Genomic DNA, 23,806 nt, shown 5'->3' with positions numbered 1-23,806 from the left:
ATGGCTTGTCAAGTTGCAATAAAATTATTTTGTGCTTTTATATTATTAAAACTCGGTGGGGTCTTTGGACTGCCCACGAGAAGTATGAGACTTACAGGTCTAAGAGAATACATAAATTATTGATACTCAGTATGTAAGTATGCTTTTTTGGTTGTTACTGACTTTGTGTCACTCAATAGCTGTTGGTTTACTTAAGGAAGAAATTTGCTACAGGAGGTGCTCACACAGCTGCTGTTGGAGAAATCAAATACTGAACCATCTATGATCCAAAAAACCCTTAATGACTTCTCTGAAAAACCTCCTAGAATAATGATACTCATAAAAACAGCATGCAAAGTCATATTTTAATTTCACAGCAGAACAAACGCTCAGCATTTTTGCGTAAAAAGAAACAGCAGAATAGAGAGAGTCATCTTCAGTCCATGGATATTTTTCCTGAGCTCTTATTTAAACCCAAAATCCAGTGAATTGCTATGCAGCTTCTTATCTCAAGCAATCATTACTGTTCTCCGCAAGGAGTGCTTAATCTTCAGTTTCTTACAAGGTTCCTCTTATGAATAAAACTGTGTTGAATCTTACTACCTTCAAACAACCGTCCAGTTTGTCTTCCCTTTTTCCAAAACTTACACCAGACTGCATATTGAAAACATCACAGCTGTACGTGAGGTTCTTTTAAAAGTTCAGATGGAATTTCCTAAGTCATTATCAGTTTTAGGAAGCCTGCATTAATATGAATAATTTCTTGCTAACAATAAGGTAATTTAATTACTCTAATTACTGACTTAATCACTGTATAAAAACTGCCTTGGTTTTTGTGTCACATTTAGCCCTATATGAAAATCTCCTAATACAGCATTAGAGAATTAGAATTATCCTGGTACTGAGTGAAAAGAACATATTCTGTTGTGTAACCAGAAATGCATATATTGCCTGAATATACTTGCTTTCCTAATTGTATAACTAAAATATTTTCTTCATTTATAAATTGCCTTATTATGCTGGAAGGACAACAGACAATACAATAGGATTATTAACCTAGTCTTACTTCTTTCTCTCTTTTCTCTCATTTTCCAAAAGTGGGACATACATTTGTGCTTTCAAACTGTATTTTGAGGTCTCTTTTGGTGTCACTGTTTTGGTTTTATGTCCAAGATCACATTGTATGCTAGTGCTATGCAATTTTAATATATTCCAGTGACACTCCTGTGAGGTAGCAAGGTAACACTATTTTCAATTGTATAGGTAAGGAACAGAGGCACAGAAGGGTAAGAGCAGCTTTCCCGTACCTAACCCTGCCTAGCCATTTAGGGTCCCTGTAGACATCTACAGTTAGGTGATGTATCACCCCCCTCAGTGACTTAGTCTGTAGTACGTTAAAGTCTGTGGAGGGCAGCATACTGAACTCAGATGTTCCAAGTCCTACGTTAGCACTCGAATTACTGGAATGTATTTCCTTTCTGAAATAAACAAATATATTATGCTGAAGTAAAGGGATTTCAATGCTACTCCTTCATGTGGATTGGCCAGAAGCATGAACTTTGTGATTTTTGTATAACTGTTTTAAAGTTTTTGCTATTTCTCTTATTAAATAATTGAGAATGTCATGCTTCATCCTGGGTTTCATGGTTTCTGTACTGATTGCTTTTCACAGATACTACACTCTCAGGGGAAATTGGCACCAAGAAAAAAGTGAAAAGACTGTTAAGTTTCCAGAGGTATTTCCATGCATCCCGGTTACTGCGTGGAATTGTACCACAAGCCTCTCTGTACTTACTGGATGAGGACTACCTTGGACAAGCAAGGGTAAGATGGGGTCTCCAGATCTCCTTTTCTTTTAATAATATTCCAGAGAGTGTCAGTTTTGTTTCAGTGTTCAAATAAACAGATGTATGGCTGATCTTTCTTAAGTGATGCACAGAATCACAGAATCACAGAATCAGAGAATGTTAGGGATTGGAAGGGACCTCGAAAGATCATCTAGTCCAATCCCCCTGCCGGGGCAGGATTGCCTAGACCATATCACACAGGAACGCGTCCAGGCGTGTTTTGAATGTCTCCAGAGAAGGAGACTCCACAATCTCTCTGGGCAGCCTGTTCCAGTGTTCGGTCACCCTCACCGTAAGGAAGTTTTTCCTCATATTTAAGTGGAACCTCCTGTGTTCCAGCTTGCACCCATTGCCCCTTGTCCTGTCAAGGGATGTCACTGAGAAGAGCCTGGCTCCATCCTCATGACACTTGCCCTTTCCATATTTAGAAACATTAATGAGGTCACCCCTCAGTCTCCTCTTCTCCAAGCTAAAGAGACCCAGCTCCCTCAGCCTCTCCTCATAAGGGAGATGTTCCACTCCCTTAATCATCTTTGTGGCTCTGCGCTGGACTCTCTCTAGCAGTTCCCTGTCCTTTTTGAACTGAGGGGCGCAGAACTGGACACAATACTCCAGATGCGGCCTCACCAGGGCAGAGTAGAGGGGGAGGAGAACCTCTCTTGACCTGCTAACCACACCCCTTCTAATACACCCCAGGATGCCATTGGCCTTCTTGGCCACAAGGGCACACTGCTGGCTCATGGTCATCCTGCTGTCCACTAGGACCCCCAGGTCCCTTTCCCCTACGCTGCTCTCCAACAGGTCTGCCCCCAACTTGTACTGGTACATGGGGTTGTTCTTGCCCAGATGCAGGACTCTACACTTGCCCTTGTTATATTTCATTAAATTTCTCCCCGCCCAACTCTCCAGCCTGTCCAGGTCTCTCTGAATGGCTGCGTAGCCTTCCGGTGTGTCAGCCACTCCTCCCAGTTTTGTGTCATCAGCGAACTTGCTGACAGCGCACTCTAATCCCTCATCCAAGTCATTAATGAATATATTGAATAGAACTGGTCCCAGTACCGACCCTTGCGGGACTCCACTAGACACAGACCTCCAACTGGACTCTGTCCCATTGACCACCACTCTCTGGCTTCTTTCCTTCAGCCAGTTCACAATCCACCTCACTACCCGATCATCCAGACCACACTTCCTCAGTTTAGCTGCGAGGATGCTGTGGGAGACCGTGTCAAACGCTTTACTGAAATCGAGATAGACCACATCCACAGCTTTACCACCATCTATCACCGGGTAACATCCTCATAAAAGGCTATCAAGTTGGTTGAGCATGACTTCCCCTTGGTGAAGCCATGCTGAGTGCCCCTAATGATCCCCCTATCCTTGATGTGCCTAGAGACAGCACCAAGGACAAGTTGTTCCATCACCTTTCCGGGGATGGAGGTGAGGCTGACCGGTCTATAGTTACCCGGGTCCTCCTTCTTGCCCTTTTTGAAGACTGGAGTGACATTTGCTTTCCTCCAGTCCTCAGGCACCTCTCCCGTTGCCCACGACTTAGCAAAGATGATGGAGAGTGGCCTAGCAATGACTTCCGCCAGCTCCCTCAGCACCCGCGGGTGCATCCCATCAGGGCCCATGGATTTATGGACGTCCAGATTGCTTAATTGGTCCCTGACCCAGCCCTCATCTACCAAGGCAGATTCCTCCTCTATCCTGACTTCTTCTGAGGCCTCAGGGGTCCGGGGCTCCTCAGGACAGCCTCCAACAGTATAGACAGAGGCAAAGAAGGCATTCAGTAACTCCGCCTTCTTTTTATCCTCTGTCTCCAGGGCCCCCACCTCATTCATCAGTGGGCCTACATTGCCTCTAGTGTTGGCTTTACCTGCAATGTATTTGAAGAAGCCCTTTCTCTTGTCCTTGACCTCTCTTGCAAGGTTTAATTCCAAGGAGGCCTTAGCTTTCCTAGTTGCCTCCCTACATCCTCTGACAACAGACTTATACTCCTCCCAAGTGGCCAGCCCCTCCTTCCATGATCTGTACACCCTCTTCTTCCACTTGAGTTTGCCCAGCAGTTCCCTGTTTAACCATGCAGGTCTCCTGGAACCCTTCCTTGACTTCCTACTTGTTGGGATGCTCTGATCTTGAGCTCGGAAGAAGCAGTCCTTGAATGCTAACCAACTATCTTGAGCCCCCTTACCTTCTAGTACCCTGTCCCATGGGATTTCCCCTAGCAATTGCTTGAAAAGGCCAAAGTTGGCCCTCCTGAAGTCCAGGGTTGTGATTCTGCTAGCTATTCTGTTCCTGCCACATGAGATCCTGAACTCTACCATCTCATGGTCACTACAACCAAGGCTGCCCTCAACCTTCACCTCTTCAACCAGACCCTCCTTGTTAGTGAGGATAAGATCCAGCAGCGCTCCTCTCCTAGTTGGCTCATGCACGTTACTTGCCTGCCTCACAGCAAAGACTGTCCTTTTCCTCTTTTACGGTTACAGCTTTAAAGCCTTAGTCTCAAAGCAACAAGAAAATGTCTACACTATTCGGCATTTTCAGATTCTGTCAACTGAAATTATAATCTGGCTTTATTAAAGGATGAAGGATCCCTGACTGAGTTATTGATTTAAGTAAGTGCAGCCTCAACACAGGATTTAGTTCATCCTCTTGAAAAAAGACAGCTGCCTCTCAGCTGGTATGGAGCAGTTATTAGGCAACCCACAATAGCTCTCCGTAATGGCAAAGGCTGGGAAACAGGGAACGTTCACTGCAAAGAACTTCACAATAATCAAAATATAATTCTCTTATTTTGCATCTCTTATACTTGCTTTGAATGATATTTTCTAACAAAATTTGCACAACTGATGGCATTGGGATTATGTGCCTAGGCAATTTTTATTCTCTGCAAGAGCAGATTATGTGCCAACCATTAGAAAGTAATTAAGAATCCAGAACTGGTTTGAATATAGACTAAGCAATGGGAGTGAACGCACATTTCCTTCACACATATGCCATTGTAGGTCATACAGTTAGTCCAGACTCAGTCTCTTGACTGAACTGATGTAGCTGTAAAAACACTGTATACGGTGGTAATGATGGCTTCTTCAGCATGGCTGAGTGGGCTTCACAGAAGCACTGTATCTAAGTTTATAAAAGCTGTTCCTGTGTATTAGTTTATTTAGTAAAATGTAATTCATATTCACCATGAGAGCTAAGATTGTGTTTTGCTGTAATAAAAACCTAAGAGAATTTGTACCGAAATGATTTTGGGACATGAATGAACAACAAAAAAGTTGAGCAGAAAAAGGGAATATTTTCATAATATTTTGTTTTATATTATTCCATATTTTGAGCTCCATTTAGAAGGTATTTTAGCGTCAAGCTCAAAACCTCCTCAGTTAAAAGTGCAAGTCATATTTTATGCAGTACAGCTAGATTTGGTTCCTGATGTCTGATATTTCAAATACATCTCTATAGCTTTCCTGAAAAAAACTTTAAAGCTGCAGCAGCCAATCTGTGATTGATTAATGTGGAGTAATAATATAAATCTGCTTTACAGTTTGACATACCAGTCATTTGCCTTTTCATATTTTTTTTTTGTAGCATATGCTATCCAAAGTGGGAATGTGGGATTTTGACATTTTCTTGTTTGACCGCTTGACAAATGGTAAGTAATTTTTAAAACATTTTTATTTTAATATCTCTCATATATGACTATTCTAAAAATCCCTAATTAATTGCTAAACGTTTCCAGTTTAGATTACTGAATGCAATTGGACACAGTCAGCTTCTCTTAAAATCATATCCTTGAACATTTTCGGGCTTTTCCCAGAATGTTCACAACTATAGGATAATGATTAAAGTGTGTTTTTGTATTAATCTAATCTGCTACATTTGTTATGGTCACCTTTTCAAGGAGGTGTTTCACTTTCCTTTACTTGGGAAATTCCAAAGGTACTTTAAATGTACCTATTAGATACATTGGTCGACAAGTCTAGACCTCCATAATCGATTTCTGTCATCATCAACATGAAATACCTTTAACTGAAGATACCCTTGCTTCTGCTTAGCAGCAAAAATTAGGAAATTCATTAAGACAGTAAAAATCTGTGAAATGTTTTGACTAAATATATGCCTGTAACATCACACCCCCCCCCAATGTCTAGGCAATACCTCTTGCTCAGGTAACTGCTGAAGAGGGTCACAATCACACCTTTCTCCTTTCGGTATCGCTCATAGGAATGAGATCCCTCATTCTTCACCCCCAATCTAATTAGGTTTGGCTGGGGCAGAAGGTGTAGAAAAAAGTTGGTTTAGAGGGTAATTCAGCTGAGTGGCTGGCAGTGAAGAGTGGAAAGGACTGCAAGTGGCAAGGGAAGCAAAGGCATAATTCTTCTAAATTACCTTTCTGCGCCCCTGCTTAGTAGTTAAGGCCAAATAAGTTTCCATGTCCTCTTCGTACATATATTTATTTTATTTCCTGAGTCACATTAAATGAGAAAAGACTCCCTTCAACCATGGTTTATATGTTGTATGAGTTGGTTGGCTTGGAGGGTTTTTCCTAACTTTTCTGGAAACATTGCTACTGAATAATTCAGTGCAAACTTCTTAAAATACTGTGTGTATGTATAGTTGATCGTATAATACTAGTTAGGCTCAATTTTGCCAATGAAGTTCCCAATATTGGATTCACAGTAAGGCCAGTGTAACGTTACAGTAGGACTTGAGACCATAAATGCTGCAACTCATTTTTTCCTGTCTGCATCATCATTAAGAGATGCAATTGTAGTTCAGCTAGGTATGTGGGTCAATTACATGTTTGTACAGCCATGTGTAAAATAAAAAATGTAATTACAAACTGCTGATTTTTCAGTAATTAATTAATTAGTACAGTATGGCTAACTGGAATGGCAGAAAAGCCATTCTCCTTTCTGTCATTTACCTGGAGGTAGACCTGGGCTGTGAAGATGATGTGGTCCTCAAGCCTGTCAAAAGATTTCCAGTTAAAACCATGTCAATTCGCCCTCTGTGTCATGTTGAAACAGCAAAAGTGACTTTATGGCACTTAGACGCAAGAAATGGCACTCCACTGGTGCAGCTGTATCATCAAATCTTGATTTTATATAGGAGTAATTCATATAAGCTACTTCTGAGTATATAAGTGTCATCTAAGCTCATATGATAGGAGCTAAGGTGATAGGAGATGAATAATAGTTAGGAAATTACAAAGATTTTTAGTCTTGCTTGGTTTGTAACTACATGTTAAGGGAATCTAAGAGTTGTTCCTTTCTGATTTTAGGAAACAGTCTCGTAACACTGCTTTGTCACCTCTTCAATGTGCATGGACTTATTCACCATTTCCAGTTAGATATGGTTACATTACACAGGTTTTTAGGTAAGTGCTCACCTCAAAGCCATCTTTAAATGCAGTTTACAGCTTAAGTAGGGCATCAGAGAAGGCAGTGGCTTGGTCTGTGTATCATGTGAAATCATGATGTTGTTGCAAATATTTCAGTAAAAGATTTATGTGATATATATTAGCATACAATTATACAGGCACTCAGGTCCTTGGTTCAGTACCTATTAAGTCAATGGGCTGACTTCAAGAGGCTCTGCTTTGGGCTGAAGCATCCCAGTACCACAATGGCACTGGTGATTAAAAAAAAAAATATGCCACGCAGAGATGTGGCCGGCCGAGCAGGCCCACACAGACAGACAGGCATTGCAGAACCTACCCATGCACAGCACAATTGTGGTGCACTGTCATTATTTTAGTGACTAATAGACCACTGAGACCCAGGGCAGTTAAAAGCTTGTGTGCAAAATTTAACAAATTATATCAAGCTGTCTGCACTGAATAGTGTTGATGAAAGCCCCTGCTGCTGTTACTGCCAACAGAAATATTAGCCCCATGCTGTCAGCGAACCAAAAGAAGGAATTGGCCAAAATCAATTACTTCTTGCATCATGTTTTGAATGCAGCTGAATGCCGGTTTGTTAAGCCGTCAGATGGGAGTTTCAAAGGCAAGGTCTCTTCTTTAAGACTGCGTAATTGTCACTTCTGGAAAGCGTTCCTCCGGTATGGAGACAGACAACATCTCCCTGCCATTTCTGACTCCTGCGGGCGGCCGTGAAGTGGACGCTCAGATAATTAGAGCGAGTGGCATTCGGGGTTTAAAGGCTTACCCACTGTAATTTCAAATGCTTGTGGAGCTGGAAACAAACTGAAGGCTAGGACTTTCTTTGGCGTTCCCCATGCTGGAGACGAGTGCCGTGGGAAATTTGCCCATTACCTTTCTGTTTGATTAATTTGATAGCGTCTAGGAGAGCGCTTTGGGCAAGATCACGTGCAGCTTCCACTGTTTGCGTGGCCTTGCCCTAAGACCACCTAACGGTGCAGGCACTGCTGCAAGGAACAGGCGAGCGTGGAGCACACATCTCGATGGTTTTCTGTGCGAGTGAAAGCTGAGAGTTAAAAGGTTGTCGCTCAGTCTTCCAGCTGGACCAGTTCCAGCACTGCGCACTAAAACAAGAGGGACAAGTATTTTAAAATGGACACATAGATGTGACTAAAATTATCACAGAAGATTTTGCTCCGAATACCCCAATGCTTTATCTTTTGATTCTCTGGCTGGAGGAGGTAGGAATGCCTTTGACCATTGCTAGTCACTCAAATAACAAATGATGCCAGGGTATCAGGGCCTCACCCCCTGCTGCTGTAAAATAGGTGGGACTGCCTTAATGACATTACTCCCCTATGACAGCAGCGTAAATAATTACACTCCGTTGTGGATAAATTTGCCTCTCTTCCTTATTTATTTTACTCCTGAATGAAAGCCTTCACTAAGGCAAGAAAGAGTTGATTTATGAACGAGACCCAGTATATCCCCTTGGGCCTCACAAATCCTTTCATGCATTTTTTTCTCTAAAGGTATCCCAATAAGAGCACCAGTCTAAGTAAGCTACAGATATTTGAAGAAACTCCTTGGGCAGCTGACTGTAAAACCTCAAATTGTATTTTAAATGCAGTTCCCACTTGTGGCCGTGGCATTCAGAGACAAAAGGATCTTTATTTTCTGTTTTGGTTCCCAGTTATGGTTCAAGAAGATTACCATAGCCAAAACCCGTACCACAATGCTGTCCACGCTGCTGATGTCACACAAGCTATGCACTGCTACCTGAGGGAGCCCAAGGTAATGACAAGCTTTCTCACTGATGTTGCTTTCAGATAATTCTCAATTTTTTTTCCCCAGGTTTGAAAAAAAAAACCCCAAAATATTTTTAGATACCAGAAAATGATTGCGTACTTGAAGTCAGCAACGAGGCAGTAAGAGAGTCAGCTACAGATTACAGATACTTTAAACAAGCTACTGGAGTCACTTGTCATCAGGCAGGCGACATATCACAGTGCTGTCGTATGAGTTTGGGCAAGTTTTACTGTGACCGTGTGTGCCAGCCATCTGCGAGTGGCTGCAGTCCTCCCAGCAAAGCCAGTAGAAGGCAGCGTGTGCCCGTGCCTCAGTCCCTTCGGGGCATAAGCCCCACACATCAATATTTCAAAATACCAAGTTTGGCAGTGCAACACCAGAAAAGGGGAAAACGTTCCCTTTGACTGGGTCTGTTGCAAGGGTGTCCTTGCAACGTGAGGGTGTGACGTTGCTTTGTGTGTTACTGGAAGGCACTGTGATACTGCAATGCTGAGCCACAGTGTAAGAATATAACTAATCTTTCCTGGCTTGAGTTAAATGAAGGGAAGTTCTGCTAGAATTAGCAAATTGTTAGACCAGAATATAGTAATGGTAAGTGGACACAGGAGCAGGCCCCAGCTTTCCTGTATTTCTGTCTTCTGCAAGATCTGCAAGTCCCTGCTGTCAAAAAGTGCAGAGGACAGCTGATATCCAGAAGCTGTACCATACTGCTCTTCATTTCTCATCAAGGATGCTTCTTTCAGCTCATAGACCTGTACTCTGGACAGACTCATCAGGCCAGTAATAGCTACCTCACGCTCAGAAACAGAAAATGCTGAGACTTCAATTCTTTTTTTTCCTAATGGTAACAAAATTTGCCTCTGAAGGATAAGCTGTATAGCAGAAAAAAATCTAAACACGTTTTCAGATTTGGATGTCTAAAGTTAGAAAGGTAAATTATCTTCTCTAATAAAATTCCTATATTTGAACTGAGATATCTAACAGCCAAGTTTGAAATTTCAAAAGTTTATAAACTCTGCATTTTACAGCACAGTGCTGTGCTAGAAAAATGAAGCCTGATATATTGTTGGTATTACTGAACACTGTGTGAGGCAGAGCCCTTACCGTGTATGCTAACGTATGCCAGCCTGCTAGTATACTTATTTACTTTTTAAAACTGAATCTTTTAGACTAACCTCGAGGACATCTGTAACAACAATCCTTATATTGCCATAAACAATAAAGAGATAAGAAGTACAAACTGTAATAAAATATGAATATATAGTCTGATATCTTTATAGATGTTTGTTCAACAGGCACCTTAAAAACGTTGTTCACAAAATTTGTTTTATATTTGATATTTGTGTACTGTCCTACAAAACTGAGCAATGCCATGATGATAGCTGATTCCTGTATTTACCAAAAGAAAAAAAAAAGTGTTTACTGTTCATGTTCTTCTTGTGATTAACGTGTGTGGTTCAGCTTGCCAACTTCCTCACCCCATCGGACATCATGCTTGGACTGCTAGCTGCTGCGGCTCATGATGTGGATCATCCAGGGGTCAACCAGCCTTTTCTGATCAAAACTAAACACCACCTTGCCAGCCTGTACCAGGTAGAACTGCTCAAGTTGACAATATGTCAAATGGTGTCAAGGAGGGTCTAAGCAATTTGCAGTGAACTTTCGTGCTGAACTGCGGCAGTGGGGGGATGTTGATCAAATCAACCTGCACTTTTGAATCTGGACAGTTTCAGTTAAGCTCCTCACTGGGTGTCTCTTCTTACAGCAAAGCTGATACACAGGAGAAAGAAGGTGGAAATGTCAGATTTTGTTGAGGATATTTAAGCCAAATCAGTGCCCTGGGTTATTTCTGCTGTAGATAGTCTGGGGTAAGGAACTGTGGGTAGGAGATTTAAAATCACAGAGAGACAATCTGTATTTCATCTTCCTTCCGTGAGGAAGCAAGCAGCAGGCATGTTCTAAATTGGCATTGCATTAAAAGAAACTTTTGCTTCATGTGGCTCTGGTAAAATTAAACACTTAATGAATGCTGCAATTAAAAAAAAAAAATAGAAGATAGAGGAAACCAAGGGAAAAGTTGTAGATATTTACCCAAACATGCCTGGAGAATATAAAGAAGTTAGAACAGCCACTGTAGGTCACACCACAGGCTGTGTAGACCAGTATCCTGTTTCTATGAGCAGCCAGCAAAAGATCTCAGAGAGAAACATAAGCCCGGGATAAGTACAGAGTTGTCCTTCACCTGCTATACATCCTCCTAGCTCTGGCAAGCAGTAGTAGAAGACTTCCTGAAACTAAAACACAAACCCTCTTGTTCAATAACTATCAATGAACCTATCCTGCACGGATTTTTGTGGTCCTCTTTGAATGTATTTCTAGTTTGGGCCCATGGCAATCACTGTAGCTCTGGATTTTATCTACAACTGTCCTATGTGTATAATCTTTGCTTGCCTGTATACATGATTGTATATGCACATCTCTACTCTTTACATTATACTTACATGTACACACCAGAGCAACGCCATAAATCATTTTCGTTGCACTAACCGTAATTCATAGCTAATAAACAGAGATGGTATTGTTTCGTAGGCTTCAGAAGAGTCAACTTCAGCCTTCGTAATAAGGTATCAGAAACAGAATATCCCAGGTTAAAAATTAATCTAACTGAAGAAGATTCACTGATAGCTATGTACCTTTCTACACATACTTAGCAAATTGAGAATTGTCCTACCCATACGTGTGTGGTGCATTTTGCTCCGGTCTTTTCTAAATGTCAGGCCAGCTGAGTGGGGAGTGAGAAAAGCCAGGGGACTTTGGGAAGGTTATATTAAGGCTCCTTTGAAGAGGAGTGGGTAGAGCCATTCCACAAAAACCCTGGCCCTATGAAAAGGTGTAAACAACTCCTTTTCAAATTAATAGTGGAAAACAGTAATGTATAATTAGGTGGAAAATTCAGGCTAATCTGAAAGAAATGTAGCTAAAATAAAATATTACTATCTTGGAGAGATGGTTTCTGCTCAGCTAACTGGGCTTGAATATACTTTCAAATGTTGGTTAGAAAAGGCAGTCAATACAGCAAATGCTATCTTTCAATAGCAAATGTGATTTTTAAGTATCCTGTTTAGGGATGTTCACTGGCAAGTTTCACTTACATTATTTTGTCTGAAATTGATCCCAGATTGTTTCCAAAGATTTTAGTAGCATACAGTACATGAATGCCAATAAAAGTAACAATGCTGGGAAAAAAGTTTGGCTGAAAACTTTTTTAGTTAAAAATCTAGATTCAGTGAATTATCTTTAAAACAATAAATTATATTCTTCTCAAGATTAGTACTTTAACATGTGCTTGAAACTGAAACAAAAAAGTTCTAGGGTTTTTGGTTTTTAAATAGCAGAGGCACAGAACTGCTGGAACTGATCAGAAAAATGATCAAACAAAAGTAAGTTTTAACATAGTTGGCAATCAATCATCTGTCACTGAGATAGCAGTAACTGAGGCTTAGGGTTATCTGTTTATGGCATCTCTTTTGCCCTTGATTGTTTGTAAATTTAAATTAGAACTTTACATTTGAATCATCTGGAAAAAAAGATTTTGCAAAATGAGGTCAGTCATGCAAAATGAGAGCATTTGACAAAGATACAAAGTGTTTGACAGCTTCTGAAGGGCATATATGAGCAGAATTGTGTTTGGGGAAGATAGGTGTCATCACCAAGGAGTTCAGAACTTTCAATATTCATTTTCAATATTAATTTTCAAATTAAATCCATATTTTACGATGCAAGACGTTTTTTTGGAATCTATAGGGTAATTTCCACAAGAGTCTATTGCATGTGAGGCACCATAATTTTCCACAAAAATAGAAGTGCCTCCTTCAAGTCTCTAGCATTACAAAGACAGTTGAGAGTGTAAAAAGTGACACTAGGGACCTGGAGGTCACTTAGCCTCCTGTGAGGAACACAACAGCATTCCTTGTTATGCGGTGCAGACTTCACTTCTAACTTTCATAGGCCATTAAAATGAGAAATAAAAGTTTTATTCTTGCTTGATAACTGAAATTCTGGTTGATACATTTAGCTTATCCAACATTATTTCTGCTTCTTTTGACTGAAAGCAGCATACAGTTCAAGGTTGCTCAGCCTGATACAATCCAGCCTTGTATTTATCCAAAACTCCACATCAAACCTAACGCCAGAAAAAGTCATACTGCTTTTTCTTTAAAAAAACTGCATTTTACTGAACATTATTTGTGAACTTCCTAAGAAAACAAATAGCATTGATATTAAAAAATGTTATTTTGTAACTTCAGTAACAGAGAGTTGAGATCTGTCTTTGGCTCTTAAATGAAGGGTAATAGTTTAGAAGTCTGCAGTGATCACATACAACATCTGTAGTACAAAACAGGTTTCAGAAATCTATGCGAGAATGCTTTAAAACTTTAAGATAGATGTGTATAAACTAGAAATAGTAAAATACGTTTTGGGCATCAGCAATGACAGTTCTACTTTACAGTCTTCCTTAAAATTACCATTTCTAATTATCATTTTCAGGTATTTAACATTGTGTAATTAAACCAATTGCTCAATGGCTAAGAATGGATGACCAGATTGAAATAAATGTAGATTGCCTTCCACTCTGAATTAAAATTGGAAGTTTTCTCTGCACCTAGTTAATAGCAAGTCTTCTTCTCTTCAAACTATTATTCTTTTCCAAATGCATATGTCAAGTGTGGTGGTTTGAATGGCTCAAGGAAAGTCACAGATAGGAGATTTTGTGATACTCTAAGTGAAAAAAAACTGGTTTTTTCCTCACAGTCCTGAAGTCTGTGTTACAACAATCCACTAGTTTTCGGCAGTAGATGTGACAGAGTCTTCCTAGCATGCAGCCTTTAAAACAAACCTATGTTACTCAGTTTTTTAAAAAATAAAGAGTTAGGAGAAGCAAGCTCTGGAGATCAGAGCTGAGAACCCCAGTCTACAATGCAGGACATAAGACTTCCCTGCATGGGTTCTCTCTTCACCAGCCTAGGCAATCAGATAGATAGCTCATGGCAATTAGTCTTAATAAGGCAGTACAGTGTTCCTAGATGGAATAGCTGACTCTGCTAATTGTTGGCAGCAGCTTCAGGGGTTCTGGCTGCTTGCATTTAACAAGGGAGTCATATGAGTTCATGTTCAGTTGTCGCTTGTTAACTTGACCTTTCCTTTTCCCTCCTCCACCTGCTTTAAGCGTAGGAAGCTAGGCAGTGCAGCAGTTTTGGTTTAAGTTCTCCCTATAGCGTCAGGCAAAGAGCAGAAACTTAGAGAAGTGGAAATACTCTGGAATGGATACCTAAGTTTGCTTTTTCCTTTGAGTAACTATTAGTTGGATGCAAGAGAAGTTCTTGGATACCTAAACACTCAGCCCTGTTCTGGCTGACCTTCAGCATGGCCAAAGAGCAACTGCATCCATGGAGTGTAATTCCACGGTTGAGGTAGGTGCTCCTAAAGCAGCTCCTCCCAGCAAGTAATGCCACTGTGCTGGAAGGGACGTAGGGGCACAGGGTGCTCTGAGGGGGATCTTCCCAGTTCGGATGTTTCAAGGGTGCAGTCAGACCGGGGCTGTAGGAACTGTGCACACAGGCACTGTCTTAAATGAGTGTAAGCCTTCCCAAAAGCCAAAGGCAACAGTCAGGCAGGGTTTGTCTAATTTACCTTAGGGTATGAACATGGCAGCCTGTGAATTTGGGGTGACTGTTGGAACCAGGATTCAGCCCTGAGAATAGGGAGGTGAAAGAAGCAAAGAAAATTTATGTCCTTTTACATTCCCTTATTTTTCTTGGTCAGAGTGCAGGGTTGCAAAAGTCCATCCTGATGCATTTAGGCAAAAGGAGAAGAGGGATATGTAAGTTGGCTAATGAACAGAATTGCTGTCGAAAGTGATTTAGATATTGCATAGCTGATCCTGAGTTCTGAGTCTGTCAGCTCTTCCAAGGAAAAGTCTTTGCATGGTTGGTAAATCTTGGGGTTGGTTTTGTTTTGTTTTTTCCCCCAGTATCCATGATTTCTATTAGGGAAACAAAAAAAAACCCAAAAACAAGCCCAAAGAAATACCAAAGCAACATATCAGTGATTGTGTGAATTCAAAAGCAACAGAATGTACTGCAGAAAATACTGTACTAGGAAATCAATCCAATTTGCACTCTCACCTTTGAACTAATTTTGGGCACAAAATTTTAAGAAAAATATGGACAAGATGATAAAAATGCAAATTAGATCTTGGTTTAGTGTTTCAACAGTCATTAGATATGACAGGATTACAAAGGAGGATGGGGAAGCCTTAAGGAGAAAATACTATTCAGCCCCTCTTGGAGAGGTGGAAGCTGTGCATCACATCCAACAGGAAAGGCAGCACTAATGCAGTTACCCCTCAGAGCTGTGGGACTGTGCAAAAGAGACCCAGAGATTAACAGTGGCCGGAGAGAGGGATTCTGATTTTGGTTTTCCCAGTTGGCAGTGATGGGGTGCAGTCCTTGCTCTGCTACCTGCCCAAAAGGTTTAGTTGTGTTTGGGGTTTTTTAATCTAGTGCTCATCCACTGCAAAAGCCATAAACTGCCCAAAACAGGGATCAGATACCAAAACTCCCCCGAGAGTGTCCCTGTTGCTAGGTGACAGTCATCTCATTCACACTGTGCACGTTGTTGTGGATAACTGAGGACTGTGCCATTCACTGGAGGGGTGCTCCGCTGGGCTGCTTCTGTGCAGCAAGCAGGTGCTTTTGTGAATTAGAAGAATTGTGTTAGAGGTTTCTGAACAAGTGACGTTTCTGAGGCGCTCAGTGGCGGAAAGTACTCTGTGAACTAAACGAGTGATGATTGGCAAATGCATTGTGTGTTAGGACAGTAATATAAAGTCGTCAGACACAAGATACTCAATGTGTTGTAATTTACAGACAACCTAGAGAGCTGGGTTTCTGTTGCCTAGGAATTTTTTCCAAACTAACTTTGGTTCCACTTAGTTAGAAGCAAACAAACAAAAAGGACTCAAAATTTGTTGCAGACTAAGTTGCTGAAGCCTGCAGGTGCTCGGCGATACCGATACTCCTCTTGCTTTCACTGAGCAGCTGCAGGCAGCTTCCAGTTCCCTGACTCCAAGGAAAATTTGGCAGTTTAATTTTCTTTTTCTTGTCTGCTCTGCATTCAAACTGTAGAAGCTGAGAAGTCAACCTGGGATCAGTAGGAGGTAAAAATATGATTTTGGACTCATGCTTTAATCGATTTGTTAATAAAACTTTTAGAATGCAAGCTACCTCCCACTCAGATGAGATTAGCTCCTCTGTTCACAGCAGGACTCAAAAACTGTAGAACAACAGGACTCTAGGGCTGACCTTAGGTAGGAAACCTAGAAGCACAAGGTCCTTAACTCTAGAAATCCAGACCAATTCCTCAAATCCAAAAGGTGGCTAAAAAGCACACATTTTAGGCTCACGTTACAGCACTTCCAACCAGCTCTAAGCATCATGTGATATGGCAAATCTGTATCTGTACCATGGATACCTGCCTAATCCTTGAATTTATTCCTTTTATTCCTCCCTAGAATGTTTCAGTGCTAGAAAATCACCACTGGCGATCTACGATAGGCATGCTTCGAGAGTCACGGCTCCTCGCCCATCTGCCCAAGGAGGTGACGTAAGTGTCCGCTGGAGGAAGTGCGTCACTGAAACTAGTCCATGGCTTACATCACTCTTCTTAAAAGGAGGCTGACAAAGAGGCCCAGGCTTCAGAGTAGGCTGAACTTCCTGCCCTCTCTTGGTGCCAGTATGAAATCATGAGACAAAGCTATACAGCAAAAGTATTTTCTAAGACTTTGCCACATCTGCAGCACAGGAATGGCCTCTGTCAGCTCTGGAAACACTGGGAGTCCCAGCAGGAATGGACCTTTTCAGATCCATTGTTGGCAATTTTTGTTTTACAAAGCACCAACCAAGTACAGAAGGATTTAGTGATTAAAAAGCATGACATAAATAGAGAGAAAAATGGAGGAGTTAGCGAGTAGCATCGAGACTGCTCAGGACTTCCACACCTGACTGAGGAGGTGTGGTTCAGTCTTCACCGTCTTTTTGGATGAAGCAAAAAAAAAAACCCAGCAACATGAGCACCTTGGCCAAGTTGATGCTAACTTTTTACCTTCTGGTTTTGTGCAGTGTTACTCCCACCAAGGAGTGGAGATTGAGCCAATGAACAGCCTGCAATACTAAGTTTTAATCACAGGTGACCTTACCAAGAATATTATAAACAAGTTACCTGTAAGCAATAAGCTCCATATCCCCCCAGAAATCCTTTGCATAAGACCAACAACTTCAGTCATACTTTAAAGGACTTCAGGCCTTCACAACTTCAGCTACAACTTCAGAGTTGCAGTATTTACCACCCAGCTGTGAGCAGCTGAAGATGTGAGCATTTTTCTAGATGCATCGTGCTGGTTTGTTTTTTGGGGTTTTTTTTTAGTTTCCTATCACTTTTCAGAAGCTTTCAGAATGACCTATGCCAACAAGCATTTTTCTTCTACATTATTGATTCCTTCTGAACCCATTTAGGCAGCTAGAGCAGTTGTACCCTGCAAACCCCAGCAGAGACTGAGCAAACAGATCAGATGGGATCCATAAAGAAAGAGGAAGCTTTATGCTAGCTATGATCCCATAGCAAGTTCTTTTGAGCTATTAACGTTCAATGGTTCCATACTGAAGGGGGTTTATTTTCCTTAATTGCAGACAGGACATCGAGCAGCAGTTGGGCTCCCTGATCTTAGCAACAGACATCAACAGGCAGAATGAGTTTTTGATCCGTCTGAAATCTCACCTTGACAATCAGGATTTGAGGTTGGAGGATGCACAAGACAGACATTTTATGCTTCAGGTAACTTGAAAAAATATTTTTCCACTATCGCTTTTTTATTCATTTTTCAAATCACAGTATTTCCTAGTATGTGTTAGAATAGCATAGGATAGTGTGTCTGGACATCAGCATCTCCTTACCTATCACTATAAACACTTTCTTTCTGCCAGCTGGCATGTCAGGCAAGCATTAGGTGCCTCCAGTATTTCCTTATGTAATTTCCTTGAGTTAAAAAGCTGTGAACGCAACAGACACAGGAGAGTGTCAAATGCTGAGAAATGAAGATAAGCTATTAATTATTTTATTTCCAGACTACTGCTTCTCTTGTCAGGTAATGCTTTGATTATAGTCCCTCTTCTGTCAAATGTCACTTCACTGGTGTTATTTTCTGGCGCCATGCAGGAGAGCCCCCTTGTCAGTGTTCTTTCCAAGGCAGCCTGACATCGGGTGCCCAAGTCCTGTTCCTGTGATGGATGTTCGGAAACTGCCTCTGCAGAGACAGCTGTTGCTGTGGCAGCAGGTGCTTCTTGAGTGGATCTGCCCAGCTAATGAAGAAACCACACTTTATTTCAAAATCCGATAGATTCAAACTGGTTCTTCCTGCTAAGCTGCAGTCATTAACAGGCTCTTCAGAATAAACCTCTACCTATTAAAACATTACCGTGATTAAAGTAGCTGCATATACATGCTTCTCTGGAGAAATGGCATTAATTTCACTCCTAAATACATAAAGGAGTTTAAGTAATCATTACTATTTATAAAAGAAACATCTACATGTTATCACTTTGTCGAGGTTACAAGGAAAGGTGACAGCTGCAAGAAGGGAAGTGCTGATCTGTTAATTCTTCCCCCTTCAGCAGCATGGGAAAGGTAGTAATCTGCTTGCCTGTCCTCCAGCAAACATGGTCTTCTGTCAGATTCCTGCATGGACCATGCAGGGCAGGGTGATGGGTTTATCATATTTCAAATTAGGCAAGAAAGTTGTGCAAATGCCAAAGGCAGAAGGATTACAGATCTCGCCTATGGCAAAAAGTTTCTTACGCACTTTCTTGAAGATATGAACCAGGGCACAGACATGGTGAGATTTACTTATCTGGTGGATTAGTTGTGGAAGAAAAGAAAAAAAAAAATCAAGAAGTCTTGATTGGTTGGGATAAGTTAAAGGATGTTTGAAATGTCCTTTTAAATAGACAGTAACATTAAGGCTAATCAATTTAATCCAGAGAGAAAAGTGACTTGGAGACTTACCTCCTCAAGTTCACAGGCCTGAATTTATATGGGAAATATTACTTACGTTTTCCTCCTGGGTGCCAGAATGATTTCTGACCTCTATCAAGCTAACCGACTGTGTTCAATCTGTGAAGAAATGAGGCACATGACATCTTGTTCCAAGGCAGTAAGACAGACAGACTTGGTTTACTTTTCTGAAGCAGTTACTTGATTTTAAAAAACTCTTGCCTTCCTTTACTCCTTCCCCTGCAAAGCACTTAAAAGTACTAGCTAGCTAAGTGAAACCAAGCCAGGGGCAGTGTGGAGGGCCCTGTGCTTAGCTTTGTAAACAAAAATATGCAGACATTAAGATGAAGTGTAATTGAAGTGAGATGCAAGGTCACTCACTGAGACCGCAGAGAAATGATGCCCAAATGCACCAGCTTGGCTCTTCCCTTCCTTGTCATAAGCCATGGATGCTGAGCCAGATAGTCAGCAGGAGCCAGCGTGAGGCTTTTGTTGGCTTATTCCTTTCAAGGAATATCCAAAAGACTTTGCAGCCTTGGAATTTGGCCCTCCTCTTGTTCTCACTACGGTGAAGCGGAGGGCTGAATGAAAGTTTTGTTTGCAGCTTAAATAAATGCTCTTTCCTCAAAAGGCATATTTGGGTGAGGCTGAGTCTCTAAAAGGTAGTCTTACATCACTGGTGAGGCCCAGGAGTTTCATGACTGCAGATTTACTGCTGAAGCACCGCTAGACAGTAACTTCTTTTCTCACCACTACTTTTCTTCTTTGCTTTCAGATTGCACTCAAGTGCGCTGACATTTGCAACCCTTGCCGGCTCTGGGATCTGAGCAAACAGTGGAGCGAACGGGTCTGCGAAGAGTTTTACCGGCAAGGTCAGCCCTTTCGCACGTGGTGGTCCCCTTTCACCTCTGCTTTCCAGGCTTTTTGTGTGGCGAGACAGAGGTAGCATTCAGCCTACCCAGTTTGCCTTGAAATCTCCCTCAGGAACAAGCCATTGAAGAGAGACTCTGCCTCATTTCAAAAGTGGGAAGGGATAGAAGAGCAGCAAGTATTTCTTTGCCCTTGCTGCTCCTGTAGCAGCGTCAGGCAGGAGGGAGGGCTCTGCTGTGCCTCAGCGCTTGAATTCAGCTGGAGAGACCATGGCTGGATTCTTCTCTGAGAACCCTCCAGTCACCATCAGCTCTTCTGAGCTGGAATGGTGCCAGGGCTACACTGCACCAAAGTCCACTGTGTTTTATCTCGCTTTTCACACTCCCACTACAACTCCAATGGGAGCCTTACCCTCGCTGTTTCCCAAATATGACACATTCTTATGCACACAAATGCAGAGAAAGGGTTCAAACACGGTTCCCAGCACACTGAGCTCTTCTAATGCTGTTGAAAGGGCCAAAGTAGGCAAGCCAAAGCTCAGCTAGGACCTATTGCAAATGTTTTCAAACCCCTGCAGAGAGTGCAGTTGGGCAGGTTTTTTTTTTTCAACACAGTAATTACACCATTTGGCTCTGTCTGCATCGGCAAGGTCACGCTGTGCTACAACACAGGGTGCAGCAGAGTTTAATCACTGCTAAGTGCTTTGTTGGGAGCATCCTGAGAGCTGAAGGCAAGTGGTACAAACACTGGAAGGGCACACAATGAAGTTCTCATTTTAAATTTAAAATTCTGCATTACAAGTTAAGCCACATTTGAGCTGGTACCTAGTACCATTAGTCCATAACAAGGACAAACAGGTCAGCAAGTTAATTTTCAGCCAGTGTCAGCTTAAGCTGGTGAAATGTCCTTAACTTTGATGCTTTTGAAGCTACATAAGCAACTTGCCAGATGCAGGTTTATTTAGTCAGAGGCATAGTCAAGGCATAATCAATACCCTACATCTAATATTTATATATATTACCGCTTTAAAATGTTATTGCAGACCTTTCTACCCCCTTACACGAAATGCTGGGGCTTGAAGGTATTTTTTGTCACTAAGTTTAACATTTGAAAACCAAAGCGCTCATGTTTTGATTTTTAACTATAGATGAGGCAGATGATAATACCACAATTAGCGCCTTGTTTAATCTTCCTTCTGGAACGCATACAAAGTTTCAACATTTTTTGTATCAAACATTTCTAATGCCATTTTAATAGACAGTCAGATCCTGATCTTTCAGTCATCTGGTGCATCTACACTTGTCATGGTTTAACCCCAGCCAGCAACTAAGCCCCACACAGCCACTTGCTCTCTCCCCCCAGTGGGATCAGGGAAAGAATCAGAAGGGCAAAAGTGAGAAAACTCGTGGGTTGAGATAAAGACAGTTTAACAGGCAAAGCAAAAGCCATGCGCGCAGGCAGAGCAAAACAAGGAATTCATTCACTCCTTCCCATCGGCAGGCAGGTGTGCAGCCATCTCCAGGAAAGCAGGGCTCCATCACACGTATCGGTTACTTGGGAAGACAAATGCCATCAGTCCAAACGTCCCCCCTTCCTTCTTTTCTGCGCTCCCTCCCCAGCTTTACACTCTGAGCATGGTGTCATATGGTGTGGGATATCCCTTTGGTCAGTTGGGGTCAGCTGTCCTGGCTGTGTCCCCTCCCAACTTCATGTGCACCCCCATCCTCCTCACTGGTGGGGTGCTGTAAGAAGCAGAAAAGGCCTTGACTCTGCGTAAGCACTGCTCAGCGGTAATGAAAACATCCCTGTGTTATCAACACTGTTTTCAGCACAAATCCAAAACACAGCCCCATACTAGCTATTAGGAAGAAAATTAACTCTGTCCTAGCCAAAACCAGCACATTCTCCACCCCTTATTCCATACCATTTACATCATGCTCAGGTCCCATACTATCCAATACATCCTCATTAACCGCCACTCACCTTCCTACCCTTTGATATAACACACAGATATCATTCCCTATGGACCACCTCTGTAAAATGCCCGTAAAAAGTCCACAAATGTCCATAAAATGTCCATTGAGTCCATTTAATCCATGACTTTGGGCTCCATCTGTTATGGCGGTCACTCAGGCCAGGAGAGTTGGTGTGTTGGGGTGGAGTTATTGGGCACCAAAGCCAGCTCAGGTCAGGTCACTGCTGCACTTCCATTCTTGTAAGGTTTGTCCTCCATTGGTTTAGGTGGTTCCTGCTATATTAATTCCTATAACATGCAGCTCAAATCATGGGTTACAACAATTTAAAGATATTTCCATTTCAGTCTCCACCGTTGGTCCATTTGGACCAGACCATCGGGTTTAACATTGCAATGAACTCCTCCCCTTGCCCTTGCTCCAGCTTGGACTTACCCACGGCCTGCAGTCCCTTAGGGGTGTACCTGTTCCAAGTGGAGCCTTATCTATGAGCCACAGTCTCTCCAGGGATATACCTGCTGCGGCATAGACTTATCCACAGCCACAGGCACTTTGAGGTGCACCTGTTCCAGCATGGCCTAATCTATAGGCCACAATGCCTTCAGAGATATACCTGGTCCAGCATGGCCTTACCCACAGTCAGTCCGTTCAGGAGTGAACCTGTTCCAACATGGCCTTACCTATGGCTGCAGTCCCTCCAGGGGTGTACCTGCTGTGTAGTGGGCTTATCCATGGCCACGCACTTTGAGGTGCTCCAGTGTGACCTTATGCACAGCCACTGATGCTTCAAGGTGTACCTGCTGCAGCATGGACTTAGCCACAGATGCTTCAAGGTGTACCTTCTCCAGTGTGGACTTAACCCTTGGGCCACAATGCCTTCAGAGATGTTCCTGCTGCAGCACAGATATGACAACAGCCACAGACACTTCAAGATATACCTGCTCTGGCGTGGATTTATCCACAGCTACAGACGCTTCGGGGTGCCCTGCTTCTGCATGGACTCATCCACAGGTCACAGTCCCTGCGGACTCGAGTTCACACCGGAGCTCCAGCCTGTTCAGTACAGCAGCACAGAAACAGCAGCGATGCCCTGGCCATCTACCAGCCCAGGCACATGGCCATTGCTGTTATCAACATGTTCCCAGGCACAGCAGAATAAGATGATGATAGGCAGTACAGCACTACAGCAAGCACCGAAAGCAAAACGCAGCCACTAACGAGCACTTGACTCTAACATACAGTGAGGCAAGCAAGCCCCATGGCAAGCACAGGAGCCTATCAATTAATAGCTGAACAGTGATAACAGCTATAAATTCGATCTAGCACATTCCAGTCAAATCTGTCGTTATCTCAGATCGTTCAAGCCCCATGTTGGGCACCAAAAAGGACAGTTGTGGTTTAACCCCGGCTGGCAAACTAAGCCCCACACAGCTGCTCGCTCACTAATCCTGATGGGATCAGGGAGAGAATCGGGTAAAAGTGAGAAAATTCGTGGGTTGTGATAAAGACAGTTTAACAGGTAAAGCGAAAGCCGCGCACACAAGCAAAGCAAAACGAGGAATTCATTCACTGCTTCCCATGGGCCGGCGGGTGTTCAGGCCATCTCTGGGAAAACAGGGCTCTGTCACGTCTAATGGTTACTTGGGAAGACAAAATGCCATCACTCCAACCGTACCCCCCTTCCTTCTTCTTCCCCTTCAGCTTTACATGCTGAGCATGATGTCAATTGGTATGGAATGTCCCTTTGGTCAGTTGGGGTCAGCTGTCCCAGCTGTGTACCCTCCCACCTTCTTGCGCACCCCCACCTACTCACTGGTGGGGTGGTGTGAGGAGCA

The 23,806-nt window shown here is 42.4% G+C and overlaps 1 protein-coding gene across 2 annotated transcripts in view; it reads left to right on the top strand.

The window, feature by feature from the left end:
* The window catches only part of PDE7B (phosphodiesterase 7B), a 191,233-nt gene that overhangs the window by 159,257 nt on the left and 8,170 nt on the right, over positions 1-23,806 (top strand). For both annotated transcript variants that reach the window (XM_068398103.1, XM_068398094.1), the window contains 8 exons: positions 1,652-1,803; positions 5,418-5,481; positions 7,114-7,209; positions 8,906-9,006; positions 10,483-10,614; positions 16,595-16,686; positions 17,769-17,913; positions 19,904-20,000. In XM_068398103.1, the coding sequence (XP_068254204.1) occupies positions 1,652-1,803; positions 5,418-5,481; positions 7,114-7,209; positions 8,906-9,006; positions 10,483-10,614; positions 16,595-16,686; positions 17,769-17,913; positions 19,904-20,000 (879 nt within the window). The remainder of the gene's footprint in view (positions 1-1,651; positions 1,804-5,417; positions 5,482-7,113; positions 7,210-8,905; positions 9,007-10,482; positions 10,615-16,594; positions 16,687-17,768; positions 17,914-19,903; positions 20,001-23,806) is intronic.

Source organism: Nyctibius grandis, chromosome 1 (assembly GCF_013368605.1).
Source record: "Nyctibius grandis isolate bNycGra1 chromosome 1, bNycGra1.pri, whole genome shotgun sequence".
In the NCBI taxonomy this organism is placed as follows: Eukaryota; Metazoa; Chordata; class Aves; order Nyctibiiformes; family Nyctibiidae; genus Nyctibius; species Nyctibius grandis.
The sequence above is the reverse complement of the archived record's forward strand: the minus strand, read 5'-3'. Positions and strand labels throughout refer to the sequence as shown.